Genomic DNA, 18,867 nt, shown 5'->3' with positions numbered 1-18,867 from the left:
ACCCACCACCCATTCATGAATGTGGTCTCAAGCGGAGGGTTCGGCAGGAGAACGTGGCAGTCCTTGCACTTTGAAACCCACGCCCATCGTGACGTATAGCACCGCCCTCCGGGCGAAGTGAGAAGGGTGTGTCCCTTCAAGCGTGGTGAGTGATTGCCAGTAAAGGACTCCGTGGATCAGCCTATCAGGCAAGGGGTGGGCGTAGCTCTCTGGTCAGGGCTGAAGTCAAGCCCGGACTTTCTGCCCATTTAATCAATAACCGTCTCTCACCCTCACCGTCTCTCACCCTCACCGTCTCTCACCCTTACCGTCTCTCACCCTTACCGTCTCTCACCCTCACCGTCTCTCACCCTCACCGTCTCTCACCCTCACCGTCTCTCACCCTCACGGTCTCTCACCCTCACCGTCTCTCACCCTTACCGTCTCTCACCCTCACCGTCTCTCACCCTTACCGTCCCTCACCCTTACCGTCTCTCACCCTTACCGTCTCTCACCCTCACCGTCTCTCACCCTCACCGTCTCTCACCCTTACCGTCTCTCACCCTTACCGTCTCTCACCCTCACCCTCCTCACCCTTTCTCATCCTCTTTCTCACTCTTGAACAGGGTTGAGTGAGATCCATTTCAACCCATTTAATGCAAGACATTAATACACTAATTGAAAATGGCCCATAACTTTAAGAATAGGATTTATGCTTAACAATAAGATGTATTCCTCACAATAATATTTTTGAACAATAAGGTTTTATTTCTCAGTTCAAACATGTTGAATTTCAATTAATTTGCTCTATTGACTCAGTTCGAATGGAATTGACCGCAACCGAGCTCTTAGGCCCTGAAAGTTCTGCTTCCCATATAGATAATTCGTGATAATAATTGAGGTGAGTGGAAACGTATGCATGTACTGCTGGTGCACTATGGTCATTGAGCTTCTGCTCGCTTTTCTAAATCCATGGGAACTCTAAGTTTACATACCAGAGGAAAACCTTTCCACGGTCTCTGGGAGTTTTAGGGAGTCAGTGGGTCCATCAGCTTGGATTGGACAGACACATCTCTGGCTTTCTGGTCAGTACTTTTTCTTTTTGCCCCTTTAGGGTATCACATTGATATCCATGATATCAACACAAAGTCAGTCACCTCTAGCCTGAATTATGCTTTATGTACAAAATGTGCATATTGTACGGCATCCATATTAGGTAGTTGTCAGACAAAACTGACAACTACAGGATTTTCTCTGCTGATAAAATATGAATTCAAAGTATTGGATCCAGAGTGACTTCCTTGTGCAAAACATGCCTTAAAAGAAATTAAAATGCAACTCTGCTAAAGGGGACCGTGATCATTAATAATTTTAATAATTGTCTAGACTGCTACAGACAACTAATAATTGCATCATAGCCACTAATTACACCAAATCATTAAGCATTTTTGCACATCCACTTTTGCATGGATCCCGAGTCGTCAATCTACAGTGGGAAAAAATAGTCCCTTCTCAATTTGCCATGTCATGTCGAATTAGCTACACAAATAGACAAAAATGAGGCTTTGGAGATATATACCATGGCAGAGACCATGTAATGGGACCCAAATCCTTGGAAATAACACATCTGGAATGGTGTGTGTGTGTGTGTGTGTGTGTGTGTGTGTGTGTGTGTGTGTGTGTGTGTGTGTGTGTGTGTGTGTGTGTGTGTGTGTGTGTGTGTGTGTGTGTGAGAGAGAGAGAAGACAGACAGACAGACAGACAGACAGACAGACAGACAGACAGACAGACAGACAGACAGACAGACAGACAGACAGACAGACAGACAGACAGACAGACAGACAGACAGACAGACAGACAGACAGACAGGCAGACAGACAGACAGAGAGAGAGAGAGAGAGAGAGAGAGAGAAAGAGAGAGAGAGAGAGTTTGTTGGTATGTGTGTGTGGTTCGTGCGGTTTTTGTGTGTGTGTGTATGCCTGCTATACTATAATCACCAGCAGCAACCACACAGAGCTCAGTCTCCCTCTATGGAATTCATTCACTCCCATCACAGCGTTTAAACAAACAGTGTACACTTGTGAAACTAGACCAGTCAAAACAATGGCCCATACATCCGCGTGAGCCCGCAGGGTTCCCCTACCCATGTTGTAGATTGAGCTTCGTATTATAAGATTTAGCTAATTGTTACGACGTTCATAATGCCCGTGATATATTCAGGACGGTTGTACAAAATGTGACGGGAAATAGCTAATGTAGCCTACGCATCAATGCTACAACTCTGAGGGATGGGATTTGAACTCTAACTCAACTCAATATTTACTCACTTTAAACACAAAATGGCAACTGTAGCCTTCGTGTCAAATCACATTGACATAACATGCATACCGATCAGAATACACATAATACATAGCGATCGGACTAGGACACTTGTCGATTGTTGGAGGCACAGATTAAACCTAGTCTTAAGAATAATGCTCAAAGGAGATTTTCCATTGAACATGCCTTTTAGTCCAGGACTAGGCTCAATCTGGGTCCTTTAGACCTAAGTGTTGGACTGAGTCATATCTTTTGCTGTCTGCCACTGTTGTCCGGTCTCTCTCTGTCTAATGCTATTCATGCCAACAGTAGACAAGAACTCAACACCAGCAAGCTGCCCCCAGGCCATCAATAAAATGCTTTCACCATGTTTCCCTCCCTCCCTCCAAACTTTCTTTCTCTCTCATCTCTTTTTGTCTCCCTTTTTCATGTGTGTGTGCTTGCCCTCACGCACGCACAGGCATACACACACAGTGTAAAGTTTCTTCAACCTCAGCTCTGCCCCTTGCTGATTTTATCCCTGATAACAGGAAATGGGGCTTAAATGACAATCTCTGAAAAGGCACACACACACATACACACACACACACACACACACACACACATTATAGCCTCAAGGCTGCTGAGTGGAACTGCCATGTGTCTCTGCTGCGAGTCTGCAACAAAGTGGCTTTTTGATTGGATGGGAATTAAGTCTTGTGTCCTGTAATCTAAAAACAAAATGATGCTAATGACAATGGAACCTCGCTTCCTGTTCCTCTCTCTACTTATGAGTGCTTATCACAATGGGGGTCTTGTTAAACGATGACCTAGACCTAGACTTACTAATGAGTCTCCAGCCAATTTTTTGGGCTGGTCTCCCGTTATCTCTTTCTTTGAATGGGTCGGTGCCAGACAGTGTTTCTCAATTCCAGACAGTCCTGGGGGCGTACAGACAGGACCGCACAGTTTTTCCCCCCAACACTAATACAACTAGATGATTCAACTAGGTGATCATCCAGCTCTTGGTTAAATGAGGTGTGTTAGTGCTGGGCTGGAACAAAAATGATCCTGTCACCATGTGGATACCTGCACAGACATGACCTCTCTCTCGAACCTGTCTATCGAGAGCAAGCAACAGTTTTTGCGTATGCATGCTTTTTTTTTGGGGGGGGGGGGGGTCAAATCCTGATAGTTAGGTCACCCAAGTTCAGATTAATTCCAGAGTTAAAGGAAATTCCAGTTCAATTCCTGTCTGTGGATTTTGACACGGAATGTCTCCATAACAATATGATGTACTTCAATTCACTGTAGAACTGGAGTTAAACAGTGACCCCGATTCAAACAATAGCCAGTCAATACTATTTATTTGCTACATAATTATAAAGGCAATGGAATGTATAAATGCAGAATGAACACACGTATGAAACTCAACCTCAAAGTCTATCACATTCATAGATTCTCACTTTGGAAAAAATGGAAAATTTTCAAGCAGTTAGCGACTCTCCTCCCCCATCCCGGTGATGGTATCTTCCTACCTAACTCCATTTAGATAACCAGCTGGTGTCTTTAGTCTATTCCCCTGGGGGTGGAACCTGAAGATGCACCAGTTTACAGGGTTCCCACACTATCAAACAATGAGGGGTGACCTGCCACGGGTTAGTGACGCGCATGACCCCCACAGACAACAAAGACACACCACACAACACACCACACAGGGATAAGTGGCAAGGATAAGAGAGTGAGACGTAAATGATAGGAGCGAGATTATTTCCTACCACTAAGCACTGTGATACTCTTCAATTACCACTTTGTATATAGTTTATGCACTCTTTCTCTGTCTGTATTCTCTCCTCTATTCATTTCACTTTTTATCCTCTCTTTCTGTCTGTTTTGCTCTTTGAATCTCTCTATTGCCTCCCCCCATCTCGCTCAATCGTTCATCTTTATCGCACGACCTGTCCATCCATCTTCCATAGTTACACTTTCTCTATGTCCCTCTCCTTTCCCAGTTACATATCTCAATATGATTTATTTTTTGGTAGCGTTAGCTAAAGCTAGTTGGCTGAACTGGCACCAGAACACATTTTATTATGGCTCTTTCTTGTCTCTCTGCAGCAGGCATATAGGGAGAAATATATTTGGAACATCAAATCGCAAGAAAATCACAGTATCGAATTTCAATACATCGCAATACATATCATATCAGCACCTAAGTATTGTGATAATATTGTATCGTGATGTTCCTGGCAATTCCCAGCCCTACAAGAAACCCCTCCTCTAAACCAACAATTCCGCCATTAAAAAGGCAAAAAGAAAGAAATTAAGAAAGGAGATGGGATCGGGTGATTTGTCTTCTCTTTCGAGGATGAATAGTTGCTTCCCACTCTCTGCAGACTTCTCACTGCAAAATATAATATTTCTGGGAAACTTTGCTTCACGGGTCTAGTAAAATGATAATAGCTGATTTTCTGATGATTCACCGATGGCAATGGCTTTCTTAGGTTTTTGTCTTTTCGAGAATAGGTGTAGCTGTGGCAAAATAACCTGTTAGATTTAAGATTGATCTACTCTAAATTATGAGGGCATTTACATTGGTGGAAGACTTTCTTGGTGCGGCCAAGCCTTATAGTTAACCCCTTGACATTTGACTGGTTAGTATGAATGATGACTGTATTTTGGACTGGAATCCACCGTGGGAACAAATGTGAGAGTAGGCAGATTTCCCCAGAAAGACACTTGTCAAGACACTTTTACCAGGCTAAAGGCACAGATAAGACCACAGGAGGTTGGTGGCAACTTAACTGGGAAGGTCGGGCTTGTGGTAATAGCTGGAGCGGAATTTGTGGAATGGTATCAAAAACATCCCATTCCATTTGCTCCATTCCAGACATGTTTATGAGCAGTCCTCCACTCAGCAGCCTCCACTGGTTAATACTAATCAAATGAATGACATGTGCTTCAAAGTCTTCAAAACAACAAAAAGGCAAAATTCTACAATTTAGGGGAAGTTTGCACCAAGTTTGGCTAATTTGCCAACCTCCTGTAAACAAAGATGCAAAGAGAGCCCCTGAACAGTCTTGTCACATGCCATTGAAAGGAACAGCGCCATCTTGTGGAAGACCAAGTCTCTCCTGCAAGACCATGCACACCCACACAGACCACTGTCTCGTCTTGAGACTTCTTACACACATTCATTTTCATTAAGACAAGCCAGAACAAGGTCAAGCCCCTCTCCGAAAAGCCCCCAGATGCAATGTTGAGTAAGTGGTTTTATTTCAAATATTCCACTGGAATTGCATTTAAAAAATGAACTGTCTATGTAATGCGATACGTGGCGAACCTTGTTAGACACAGAATCTCATGGGTGGGTCATGGATATAAGAGCTATTTGGCCATACGGCTGGGTGGTAAATCAACAAATTGATGCAGGGAAAATATTTTTATATGCCTCTCTTCTCTTGCTCGTTGGAATGAATGATGGTACAGTTAGTTCCACAGAACAGAGATACTTTTATTTTTATTTCTGGCCAATGACTGAACTTTTCAAGTATTTTCTCCAGACTTGTTCATATTGTCATATATTAGCCTATATTCAGTGAAGTTTCAGGAATAGTAGCTGTGGTTTCAGAATGTAGTTACAGCACATTACAAATGTATGCTACATTTCAAATCATGAATAGCCTCAGCAATTAATATATTAGTTCATTCTAATAAACAACTAATAATAGTATTTTCGCCATCTCCAATCACCATGCCCTGCGTTCTTGAAATTAATACTAATATTAGCACTGGAACGCAACGGGAATGTTGCTGAAATGCCTCCCTCCATTACTATGTGTAATGGGTGTGGGAGCAAAATAAGTGGCGAGTTTAAGAAACCGCATTGCTTCGCCTTTGGCCGGGATCCAGGTTGCGGGCCATGCTTGGAATATCTCCCTTTTATCGAATTACTCTCGGCAAGATCGTGGAGAGACCCATTTGCACGCTAACCATCAGCACTGACTGCAATGGGTTGTTTTGTCATTTCTTGATATTGCACTGACATCCAAAACTGGTCCCAGATCTGTTTGTGCTGTCACACAGCTCTGCATGTGACATTGACCATAGGAGTTGGCAAGACACAAACAGATCTGGGGCCAGGCTAGGATCATCATGGGTCATGCACCTAACACTTTGATGGGGCTTTGAGGGTTCAGTTTGAACCACCTAAAAACATTTCTGAACGATTAAAGGTGAGTGGTTAGTATTGGAGAACTCAGTGGCCCTTCAAACACCATTAGGCTTACAACATCACATGGCCCTAAGTGAATGGTTATTTTCAGCCATCCCTCTTCCCTCTCTTTATATCCCTCATTCATACCAGGACATGATGAACCCAAGACATTCCTTGATTTCTAAGTCGGTTGTGTGTGTGTGTGTGTGTGTGTGTGTGTGTGTGTGTGTGTGTGTGTGTGTGTGTGTGTGTGTGTGTGTGTGTGTGTGTGTGTGTGTGTGTGTGTGAGTGAGTGAGTGAGATATGGGGGCTATTTGGGGAATTGGGGTGTGTACGTGTGGGTGTGTGTACGGTGATAGTCATCTAGTGATAAACGCCTTGGTGACCCAAAAAGGGGTGTAATGCAGAGGAGGCTGGTGGGAGGAGCAGAGGAGGATGGGCTCCTTGTAATGGCTGGAATGGAATAAATGGAACGGTAAGCACATCAAATATATGGAAACCACATGTTTGACTCCATTCCATTAATTCTATTCCAGCCATTACAATGAGCACATCCTCCTATAGCTCCTCCCACCAGACTCCTCTGGTGTAAGGGCTGACATTGCACAGATGAAATTCCCCACTAAAGCCCCCCTTCTCTATCTCTTTCTTTCACTCACTCTCTCTCACACACACACACTCACATGGATATTGGCCAGACTGATGTGACTTCTAGAGTCTGGCCAGTCCAGAAAAGCCCCCCCCCCCCCTTTTCCCTACACCCATAGGAACTCTTTGAGTAGCCACAGCTGCATTGGGCAACATAGGTATTCCCTAAATGAAGTCTGGGATTCGCTATATCAAGTTTAATCAGTCATAACCTGGACGATCACAGCCTAGAACAAGACCAAACCAAACAGATGTAACTGGACCAAGACCTTGTACTTTTTTTTATTTCTCTCTGCATTTTTAGGAAGGCCCCCGTAAGTAAGCAGTTCCACACCTGCTGTTTATGAAGATTTTAGATTTTTTGTAGTTGTGGCTTCAAATGTTCTCATTGTTTGTTTAAACAAGCAACATTTGTGCATGATAGTCCATTTATTGAGGCCAACTGAAGTGCATTGTCACAACTTTGATTTTCTTCACACCCTGAATTTGCTTGCTATTCAGTAAAGTATATTTTCGTGGCTTTAGAAAACTGTCGGCAGCTTGCCCCATAGGGCAAATAGATCTAGATAAGCTTCTCCATCAATAGAGAGAACACGTCAGTGTGTCCCACCCAAGACATCTGAAAAGGACCGGTTTGAAAGAAGCTCCCATTTCTCACAGCCTTTAAATGGGCCAACGTGGCTTTAGTTCCTGGTTCTCATAAGAAGTGATGTATACTGTGGTGCACAGGGAGTTGGGACTATTATGACTGATAGAGGCTCAGCTATCACTGGCCACTTAAGGCCAACTTCTTCATTGTACTGCTGCACCTTTTGTTCCCAACCACATTGTAACTAACCAGAACCCCACTTGATGCAGTGTCCCTAGGTAACATTTTTTCTGATTAAAAAAAAAGTTAGCATTCAGCACATGTATGGGCAACTCCAGTCCTCAGGGGCCGGAGTGGTGTCACACTTTTTCCACAACCCTAATCAAAACAGCTGATGAAACTAATTGCATTCTAAACAAAAGATCATGATTAGTTGATTATTGGAGTCAGGTGTGTTAGCTTGGGCCTGGGTAAAAGTGTGACACCAATCAGGCCCCCAAGGACTAGAGTTGCCCATCTCTGATTTAGGACATACTTAACTTTTTTCACATATTGTTAGCTTTAGGTATAACTGAATAGGTTATTTGGTAACACTTAAAATAAGGCCAACATGTACTGTATAGGCTAACGCATTATTATGAGATCATATATAATGCTTTGAAGTCATAAGTTGTTGTGCTTATACCCCCACGTTTCCAACTGTCCCAGTCAGAGAAATAATCACAACAATTCTGTGAGACAGCAATCTTGAATCTGATCCAAAAAGAAATGGGGGAGTCGTCAACTTCAAGTGACTCCTTCTCCTCTTCACTCATCCTCGTCCAAGTTCAGGCTATAGCAGATGCCTCCTCATTCATTCCACACTAATCCTCTGTCAGTATCTGGTCTGCATCATCTCCTGTTCGAGCCACCACCGAACCTTATCTTTCTACCCCGTGTCACAAGAGTATTACTGTCCAACTGTTGTGCTGCACAGACAGGCCATGACGCTGCTGCTCATCACCTTCCAGGCATTGATCCTTCTACATTCCTGTCCAATGATGGCTGACCACAATGCAGCTCTATATACAGCATATATACACCTTCTCTTTACACTACATTTTGTGTTCAGATTGGATAGTAGTAGACAGAAAATAACTGGTTCTGGATTCCACTTTATTTTTTTCCATGCAGTGTGTGGTCTGTTGACATTGTTGAGCAGGCCAATTAACCATGTTAGCTTATTTTACATGCATGCCTCCACAAATATATATTTTTTCTTCCTGGAATCTGGGTCGAGAGAGAGAGGAGAGGGAGAGAGAAAAGAGAAGCAATCCATCTGGTAAGAATTACACAGGCAGACAGCTCCCTCTGCTGGCCCAAACTTCTAATCAATTTTAGAGAGCTTGTTTATTAATGTAACAACGATGAATTGTCAACATTTAACCAGCCAAATAAACATAGCTTCTGCTTACCACTTTACATGACATTGTGAAAACGCAGGAACACAGTTTCCCGTCCTGGCAAAGTTGCAAACAAATGTTGTTTACATTAAAATTGTAGTCATTTAGTAGACACTCTTATCCAGAGCGACTTACAGGAGCAAATACGGTAAAGTGCCTTGCTCAAGGGCACATCAACAGATATTTCACATAAACCAGTGAGCTTTCAGTTACTGGCCCAACCATAGAGATGGAAAGAGGCCTCATCCACGTATCCCAGCCATTGCGGCCTCTGTGACAGCATGGGCAGTGCCATTGAGACTAACTCCATTTTGAAGTAGTCTATTTTCTTCTTCACGATTGGCTGATCCCTCCTGATGACCCAGGTGCACATGACTCCAACAAGGTCACCAAGAGGGATCAGCCAATGAAGTTGGAAGTCCCACACAGTTAACCTCGTTAAAATGATGGCAGCCCTCAGTGTTATTGCCCATGCAAAAAAATATTTTGGCCACTAGAGGCCTCTATCATTCTCTATGGGCCCAACACTCTTAACCACTACGTGGCTAAAATATTGCCTGCATAATTATTAGGTCGTTTTTAAAAACGTTTGTTTCAAATATTGAGTGGAAAATTCGTTTTCAGTGAAAACATCTAATTTTCTAATATGTATATAAGAGAGGTTGATTCTCTTTGCTGATATTATCCACAATGCACAATTAGCTCATGTTGAGACATCTTCAAGTCGACAATGTTGCGAGGACCCAGAAATGGTGGGCGTACACGAGAAAGAGCTGATTCTGATGGTGAGAGCTAGCTAGCTAAACCAAGCCACTTGTTCCCAAACTTTCAGTTAGCCCGCCAGCTTTTACATTTGGTGAAATACGACATTACTGAAGGCCACAACATGAAAAATGTGTGTCATTGTATGTATGAAGCATTATGAATTAATGATCTCTGAATGTATCAAAAGGCAGCTGTTTCACTAGCAAAAGCTGTACATAACTTGTCTAGCTAGCTGTGCTATGGCTTAAATGACTCAAATGGCAAGTCTAACCCAAGAAAGACAGTTATTCATGCTATATTGCAATTTGATGACTGACTGGTTGAACAACTGAAAACTGTCAAGAGAAAATAAATGCATGGGACCTTTTAAAAAAAGTCTACAGTTTGACTGAATAGCAGGTTATAATGCAACAAATCAATGCTTCTTGACATACACGTTTTCCTTATGCTTGTGGTTATAGTTGAGCCAAGTGCCTTTCAATCATTGCAGACTATCTGGAATAATTACAAAGTCTTGATTGTTATGGGCACGAGCCTTGGACTCATACAATGTCAAGTCACACCCTGCACTACACAAGAATAAACAGGACTATGTTCCAGAACCAGGCATTGTGGCATATGTTTCACCACCTCAAGCCCCCAAGGCAAAGTAGCTGGTGAAGGAGTGAGGTAAGCATGTTGGAGCTCTTGTTATGAATCATTATTTATTTATTTAACTAGGGAAGTCAGTTAAGAACAAATTCTTATTTTCAATGAACAGTGGGTTAACTGCCTGTCAGCTCGGGGGTTTGAACTTGCAACCTTAGTCCAACGCTCTAACCACTAGGCTACCCTGCCGCCCCATGTCATGAATCATGATTATCATCCTATCATTCTTGATGTAATCTAAGGCATGTCAAGGTCTTGTTGTAGCCTAAACATATTTAAAGTGACACATCCTTCAGTTGTGTAGATCACCTTCTTTCTGAGTTGACATGGTAGGGAACCACGAGTATCTTGCATCTTCATTTTTCTCTCTTTTGTTCCAGTGATGTACACATCCTTCAGAAAAGACAACATCTACTAGGCTATATAATGGACTGAGACTATGAAGCCCCAGAGCTGGTTGAGGAAGAACTGGCTGTGGGTGGTTGGGGGGTCCTTTCTTGGCATCCATTTAACCACCTGGCTCATGCAGAGGGCTATGAGAAGCGTCGCTCGCTCTGAGATGTCACTGAAAGAGAAGGATTCCCAGGAGTGACTGGTGGTGAGGCGTTTTGCCAGTGGACTACTATATTTTTAACGACTCACGTGTGGAGTAAATGGAATTGAACTCTGAACTCAAGATAATGATGTAATTACCTGTGCTTGATTAGCTGCAAATGTTATTCCTCTGTTAGAGATCAAATTAAACTATGAATTTCACAATAAGTCAAACTGCAGATTAACTTGCTGACAGGTGTGCGGAGTATGAACATGTTTCACCCAGGGAAGATCAGGGCTGCATTTCAAAACACTTTACAGACATCACATAATCGGTTACATTTAAAATGTCAGTCATGAAAGCAAACATTTGATTCTTTCCATTGAAACAAAATTTGAGATTATATTAAATTAGACCAAGGAGTGGGCTTAAGTACCATCGCAATTGAGTGCAATATTTTTTTATTTAACCTTTAACTAAGCAAGTCAATATTGGGACCTCCATTCTTAACATGTTCCATCTTCAACATCTTTAAAGCTGTTTTCACTTTATCATGCTGACCCAAACTGTACTGTGCTGGTTCAGAGATTTTATTTTCACATGCTCTTTTCCAGCATGGCTCCAGAAAACGATGGTGAATGCGTAACCAGGCCAGCGCAACACAGCTCGGCTGGCTCAGTAAGGTGGAAAGAGTTTAATCTTTTCCGTCATCAGCACTGCTCGTTCTCCGGATCAGTGCCAATGAAGGAAATTAAAAAGCCACCTTGGATTGAAATATTAATGTGGCCAATGTCTGCTTTTAGTGGACTATCATGTTGTTGCGCTCTCTAAAACACGATACCCACATGAAAAAGCTTATACTGCCCTCTAGGGTTAGAATAAGAGGATTACAACTACTCATGTCATAACACTACTTTTAAGCTTGTCTGTCAAGAACCTCAGTGATGCACTAGCTCGACTAGTTCCCGAGGGTGGCAATGTTTACCATCTCTCTGGAACTTGATTGATGAATGTCACTGCGTAGCCAGATATTCAAGTTACATGCTTTCCAGTAAGCTGAGCCTTTGTCCCACCTAATGAAGGATGACATTGCCTTTGGACTTATCTAACCAAGCAAGCATGAAATTAAAAAGTGTAATCGCATATGCAGCAGTTATTAATCACATATTATTTGATAAACTGCATAAGAAAACAAACGGACCACGTTTTTTTTTCAGACCCAAGGTAAATAAGCAGAGATTTAATGATCCTTTTCAAAAGTGAAGAAGGCTCATCTGTCCAAGAGATACCTTTTGCACAAAGAAGAAAAGGCTGTCAGTCATCCCTTTCAACATAAAATATGTTATTCTTTCAAGACCTACCCACCACCCCCCTTTCTCTTCACCTCAAATTCTTTATCCTTCATTGAGCTTTGACCATGATAAATGCTGCCACATAATTCATTCCTCCAAGTATTTTGGAGTATGGCATTACAGATATGTTGCTGCAAGGGTGGAATATGATAGCTCTGAGTACAATGAGATGATAGGTTCAATATGTCTAGTTACTGAAAGCTAAAGCCTGGTCAAATGGGCTCCACAGAAAAGAGCAATATAAGACAAGCGGCTATGGAACCCTGACCTGTTCACCGGACGTGCTACCTGTCCCAGACCTGCTGTGTTCAACTCTATAGAGACAGCAGGAGCGGTAGAGATACTCTTAATAATCAGCTATGAAAAGCCATCAGACATTTACTCCTGAGGTGCTGACTTGTTGCACCCTCGACAACTACTGTGATTATTATTATTTGACCATGCTGGTCATATATGAGCATTTGAACATCTTGGCCATGTTCTGTTATAATCTCCACCCGGCACAGCCAGAAGAGGACTGGCCACACCTCATAGCCTGGTTCCTCTCTAGGTTTCTTCCTAGGTTTTGGCTTTTCTCAGGAGTTTTTCCTAGCCACCGTGCTTCTACACCTGCATTGCTTGCTGTTTGGGGTTTTAGGCTGGGTTTCGGTACAGCACTTTGAGATATCAGCTGATGCAAGAAGGGCTATATAAATACATTTGATTTCAGAGTTCAGTAAATTCCAATATCATGGCTATGACTAATGATTTTAGCTAGGTCAGTCCATTTATTAAGGCTTCTCTGGTTTGCTGTTCTTCTTATAATATGAAAGGTATCACAGCTTTCCTCGACCGAGGGTAGTCTTCAAACTTCTCTTGGTAGTACCTGAAAGAGAATACAGTGTCAGATTGAAGGAATCCTACTGCCATGCTTTTCCATTGTAAAATGCCAACAAGACAGTCCGGGCTTATTGCTTTGCAGAAAGATCTATAGTTGTATCAATACCAGTGAACACGGGTGTATCAGTGTGAGTATGAGCATGAAGAGATTACAGAAGGCTCTTGAGGTTGGACCTGTCAGTACCTGTGGTGGTGGTAGGCCCGCGGTCCAATCGAGCACATGGTGAAAAGGGCAAAGGAGAACGTCGTCAGGGACCACGTTGCTAGGGCATACCCGCACCACTCCAGAATCTCTCCAAAGAAGTTTGCTCCGGAGACATACTCAAACATTCCCCCTGGAATATAAAGTGTCAGACAGTTATTTCAGTACAGTAGTAATGAAGTAGGGTCTGTAAAATACCTTAAAAGTAGGTCACAATATTTCAATCCCTGACCTTTTCAGACCCTACTTCACATCTGTTACATTTTTCTTGACCCAGCACCTCATGTCAAGGGATCCATTGTTTGAATATACTACTTGGATAGTTAATTCAACCCGAAGTTGGGTGAAAACAGATCTGCTGTGGCCTTTTCTGTTTCACTTTTCTCCAGCTTTTTCCGCATGGTTCTGATAATAGTTGCAAGATGTTCCTTTTGAACCTTTCCGTTAAGTAATGGCCCAGAAAGCTGGAATGTTTGCTTCCTGTGTCTGAAGTTTCTTGGCCAAACTTTGAATGCCTTGTGTACGTTGCTCAAAATCTTCTATGACCCTGGTGATTACATTAGCAATGAAAGGCCCAATGCAGAAGTTTCTGGGTAACAATTAAGTACCTTACTGTAATAGAATTTCTAATACAAATGGGCAAAAACAGCTTTTTAGCAACAACAAAAAATCTGTCTCAATCTAGAATTTTGCCAGGACTGTCTGAGTGGGGAGGGGGAAACTGAAAACTAGCTGTTATTGGCAGAGAGGTTTGGAACTCTGTTATTGGTATATTAACCAATTTAGCACATGGTGATATCACCATGGAAAGCCAAAACCAGCAATTATCAGGAAATAGGTTTTTTTTCACACTTACACTTCACACTTTACAGTGTTAGCGTCATTAGCTGTTGTACAGTATGATAAAAAACACAGGAAAAATGCATTTTGACTGCACTGGGCCTTTAAACATCAGCAAAAGGTCACATTGACACCAGAATGTTCCGAATATGCTCTGCTTGTTCTGTTTATCATCACATGGTTGTGTGGACAGTGGCTAAGTAAAGAGTACAGAACATGGTTATTTGGCTAAAGATCCACGTTTTTGCTATTGTTTCACAAGACTGGAACATATGCCGAAACACTGCTGGACATCTGTTATCCAGAATTCCATCTTGTACCTTTTGGAATCTTGTAAACAACCTCTCCGGGTTTTCTCAAATTTAGAAGAATGTGGTCACTGTGAATGTTGATGGCCATTCCCAGGAAAAACATCAGCAAACCTGAAAAAAAAACAATACAGGTGCTTATTGCAAACCAAATTCTAGTTCTATAAAAAACTCAAATGTATGAGCTGTTAAAAGCTTTCATGCTGGCAGAAGCTTGTACAATGCAACCCCAAACTCAGACTGTCAACAAAACATTATTTCTATTCTTGTGGAAGAATATTGTCAAAATAGTCATCCCATATCCTGCTGGGACCAAGAAATGCATGTTTTGAAGAATCTAGCCTCATTAAATGACCAATAAACACACAACATTGGCAAGGAGGAAGCAAATGCAAACTTGTTTCGTCACAGTTCCAGCCTGAAAGCCTCGAAGTTCTCTGGCCAGATTAGAGTCTCCCAGACTGCACGGCTGCTTTTCCTGTTGTGTGTTTTCCTAACCAATTACATTTTTTTTAATGATCTCAGACTTAATCTACAGTAGCTCTAGCAGTTAGCAAATGTTACTCTTTAAAGGTTGAAATTACATTACTTTGTAAATAAATCTATTGCATTTATTTAGGGCTTCGACATAGGATACCAAATGACTGCCAAATGTCTGTGAACATCATCCAGGCACTGTAATATTCTGAATATGGGCTGGGAAAAGACTGCTAAACCATTTCCGCTTGGATCTCAGATCTCACTTACCGGTGCCTAGACGAATGTCGGTCTGCCACGTGTCATCGTACGTGGCACAGTGGAGCATGTAGTGGCCTTGGAGAAAACCGTTGACGGAACAGAAGACTAACGCAGAGAAGACAATGTAGAGAGGGGAAGGGCGGCCTTTGGTCAGCAAGGAGTAGATGAATGTTCTTGTAAAAAACAGAAAAATATTGATTAAAGAAATCAAGTCAAAGATGGGTTAATATAGCACTGCTGTGTACAAACTGTGAGTACCTGGAAGCCATGCAGGGCCGTGTTTCTTAACGTAGATAGAAATAGATTATGTAGAACAAACATTCCCCTGTAACAAGTAGAATAAGGGATCACGTCATCTCTTCATTACATTTCTATCTGCAACTACAAAGTTGTGCCCTATACTGATCGAGTGGGTAGTGTTTAATGGTTCCCCTCCCTTCTCCTTACACCCTGAGCCTCTAGTCAATCTACATACATACTTCCCATTCCCTGTAACATTAGTAAACAGTGGAACAGGATTTTAGTTACATCCAGGGGCACTTCTGTTCTGACTTCTGCTCCTTTCTCTCCTGTTTTTTGAGTAAACTCCAGGTAAGGGCTTATGTGCTTGGTGGCTCATCTCAAAGCCCAGGGTCATGTTCAGTGGGGAAAGTAATATTGCAACATAACTACAAATATTGTTTCTTATTGGACAAGTTCAGGTATTACCTCCCTGTTTCGAAACATTTTCTCCATACTGGACATGACCCTGTTGAGTAAAGTTTGATATGGCAGAGGATGGTGACTAACATACATTCATGTAGGTGTGCTAACCTGGTTTAAGGGCAGTTGTGAGTTTGATGCACGTTCAATTCCCTACCATGTAAATATGTTCACACCCGGTCTCCGTTGAGTGTTCTCCACAGGTTTTGACTATATAAGAGATCAGATAACAGTAGGATTTACTTACTAATGGCATTGCCTACTCCAGATGATTCATTTTTTAAATCATATGAGCAAAAAATATTTAATTTTATTTGGAATGCTAAGCCAGACTAAATTAAATGTGCCTATTTATATTTTACCTTTATTTAACTAGGCAAGTCAGTTAAGACCAAAGTCTTATTTTCAATGATGGCCTAGGAACAGTGTGTTAACTGCCTTGTTCAGGGGCAGAATGACAGATTTTTACCTTGTCAGCTCGGGGATTCGATCTTGCAACCTTTGGGTTACTAGTCCAACACTCTAACCAGTAGGCTTCCTTCCGCGCCAGTTTGGGGGGCTAAAATGATTAAATATAAAATCTTTAAACCTCTCACTAAAAGCTTCACTCATACATAAGTTATACTTAAACCCAAAATGGTTCTCCAGTAGATTATTAAGAAAAGGTTTTTGTTCAAAAATTGATTTTTTTGCCTTCATACAGATTACAACTTTTCATTTCCGACTAATTGAAAATGAAATTTAGTTTAAAGTATTGCCCTTTCTGTCACGTATACTCCCTCCCCAGCCTCTAGGTCATCAGGCTGCTGATTATCCCGCACACCTGTCACCATCATCTCGTGCACCTGCGCCTCATGACACTCACCTAGACTTCCTCACCTCCTTGATTATCTTCCCTATATCTGTCACTCCCCTTGGTTCTTTCCTCAGGTGTTATTGACTCTGTTTTCATGTTGGTGCGTTGTTTGTGTTTTGTGTTAATTGTTTATTTTATTTATTAAAACTCTCACTCCATGAACTTGCTTCCCAACTCTCAGCGCACTCGTTACACTTTCTTAAACAAGCCATACAAAGCTGGTTATAATTTCAGTTTTATCCTCCAGAAAAGATAGAACAAATAATACAACAAATGCTATGGTTAAACTCAAATATAATGAATGATTAATAAAAAAAACATGATGGAATTTTTAATTTTTTAAAATAATATTTATTAATTCTATTATGAATAGAAATGGAGGAGTTATGTCACATATGCAGTTATCGAAAATATATGGGAATATCTGCACAATCCAAATTTACCAGGAGGCAAGTGGAAAAGGGAGAAGGTAGGGAACTTGTTTGCCTGCTGTATATTACATATACAAATTGTCTGAAAGGACTTGGCATAAATAGACAAATATACCAGTTTCATCTGAGGACAAAAAAATGGACAGCTGCGCTATACAGGCTGCAAAATAAATGGGAGGAGATTTTTGATGTACCTATTCCATGGCACATGGTTTATAAACTGCTACAAAAAACTACACTTGACTCAACACTTAGTTTTTCAATTTAAATTATACCAAATTCTTGCCACCAACCTTAGCCAAATACATTTAAACTCAGTTTTCACAATTCCTGACATTTAATCCTAGTAAGAATTTCCTGTCTTTGGTCAGTTAGGATCACCACTTTATTTTACAAATGTGAAATGTCAGAATAATAGTAGAGAGAATTATTTATTTCACCTTTTATTTCTTTCATCACATTTGTATACTTACAGATCGGGGACCAATCTAATGTGTACACATACCTTTGGAAGTAGTGCAGACAGAAGGTCCAGAGAAGAAGGTCTTTGCCCAGGCTGGGCTGTGTGTCAGTGGAGAGCAGAAGGAGCATGGGCACCAGGAAAGAAGGCAGTTCCTGGAGGAACCAGGCCAGCTTGGCAGGACAGGTCCTCCCTCGGGTCCCATCCGAGGTCACGTAGCGTCCATACGGGGTCTGGGTCCTGGTCTGCTGAAGGAGATACGCCACCGCACCGACGATGAACCCCCAGCTGAGGAAGTGGATCACATTCTCCTTGCACTCCATTATTATCCCCCTCTCCTTCTCTCCTTTCTTCTCCTTCTCTTCCTTCAGGTCCTCGTGTCCAGCAACGCTTCCACGGTCTCCACTCTGTCAAGATCGAGTAGCCTCCATCTGTGTATGCTGGTGTGAGACGTGTGTGAATGGGAGAGGCACACTTACTACTCCCAACTCCTCCCCTTTAAAACAACGGGAGTCTCTCATGTTTCAGTCACTGTTGAATCTGAGAAGGGTCATGATCTTGCTGCTTTATGTAAGTAGTTTGTATGTAACTTCTCTGCACTACTATTATTTGAGTGTGAAACATCACCAAGATTTGTTTTATTTTTTTTAAACCTAAGGAATTATTACATTATATACATATTTTCTGTAATTGTTTTTTTAAAGTAAAGGATAACTTACATGTACAATTGCAGAACAAATAGACCTAGACAAAATCATTAACAACATTGCCCTCCAGTCTTTGCCTACCACATATACCACTATACTGATGTTTTTCTAATCATGTGAAAATGATGTGTGATCAGAGTTGGCCCTTGGCGAATCAATCTCCTCAAGAATGTATCAAATCTGCCACGAGGCACTCTGTCTGGAAAGGGGTCAATTGTTTCAAAGGGAGCTTGGTAGTCTTCCAATATCAGTGACATTGTACTGTGAGAGA

The 18,867-nt window shown here is 41.8% G+C and overlaps 1 protein-coding gene and 1 long non-coding RNA gene across 2 annotated transcripts; one reads left to right on the top strand and one right to left on the bottom strand.

The window, feature by feature from the left end:
• Positions 1-8,819: 8,819 nt before the first annotated feature.
• Positions 8,820-11,348, top strand: LOC115142641 (uncharacterized). The gene is made up of 2 exons (XR_003865530.2): positions 8,820-10,607; positions 10,967-11,348. It is a non-coding gene; the product is annotated as an uncharacterized LOC115142641 (long non-coding RNA).
• A 487-nt stretch (positions 11,349-11,835) lies between these two features.
• On the bottom strand, positions 11,836-18,358 carry LOC115143579 (3-oxo-5-alpha-steroid 4-dehydrogenase 2-like). The gene is made up of 5 exons (XM_029684079.2): positions 17,935-18,358; positions 15,450-15,613; positions 14,715-14,816; positions 13,537-13,687; positions 11,836-13,338 (listed from the first exon to the last, which is right to left on the bottom strand). Exons 1-5 carry the CDS (start codon positions 18,210-18,212, stop codon positions 13,272-13,274), a joined length of 762 nt encoding a protein of 253 aa, XP_029539939.1. The 5' UTR covers positions 18,213-18,358; the 3' UTR covers positions 11,836-13,271.
• Between the last annotated feature and the right edge of the window lie 509 nt (positions 18,359-18,867).

The sequence above is a fragment of the Oncorhynchus nerka genome, linkage group LG15, assembly GCF_034236695.1.
Source record: "Oncorhynchus nerka isolate Pitt River linkage group LG15, Oner_Uvic_2.0, whole genome shotgun sequence".
Taxonomy (NCBI): Eukaryota; Metazoa; Chordata; class Actinopteri; order Salmoniformes; family Salmonidae; genus Oncorhynchus; species Oncorhynchus nerka.
The sequence above is the reverse complement of the archived record's forward strand: the minus strand, read 5'-3'. Positions and strand labels throughout refer to the sequence as shown.

Coding starts and splice junctions, on each gene's coding strand:
- LOC115143579 (XM_029684079.2), bottom strand. CDS start 18,212: ATGGAGTGCAAGGAGAATGTGATCCACTTCCTCAGCTGGGGGTTCATC. Junction 14,817..15,449: donor CGACATTCGTCTAGGCACCG/GTAAGTGAGATC, acceptor TTTTTTTTTCAG/GTTTGCTGATGTTTTTCCTG. Junction 13,339..13,536: donor CGGGCCTACCACCACCACAG/GTACTGACAGGT, acceptor ATTCTCTTTCAG/GTACTACCAAGAGAAGTTTG.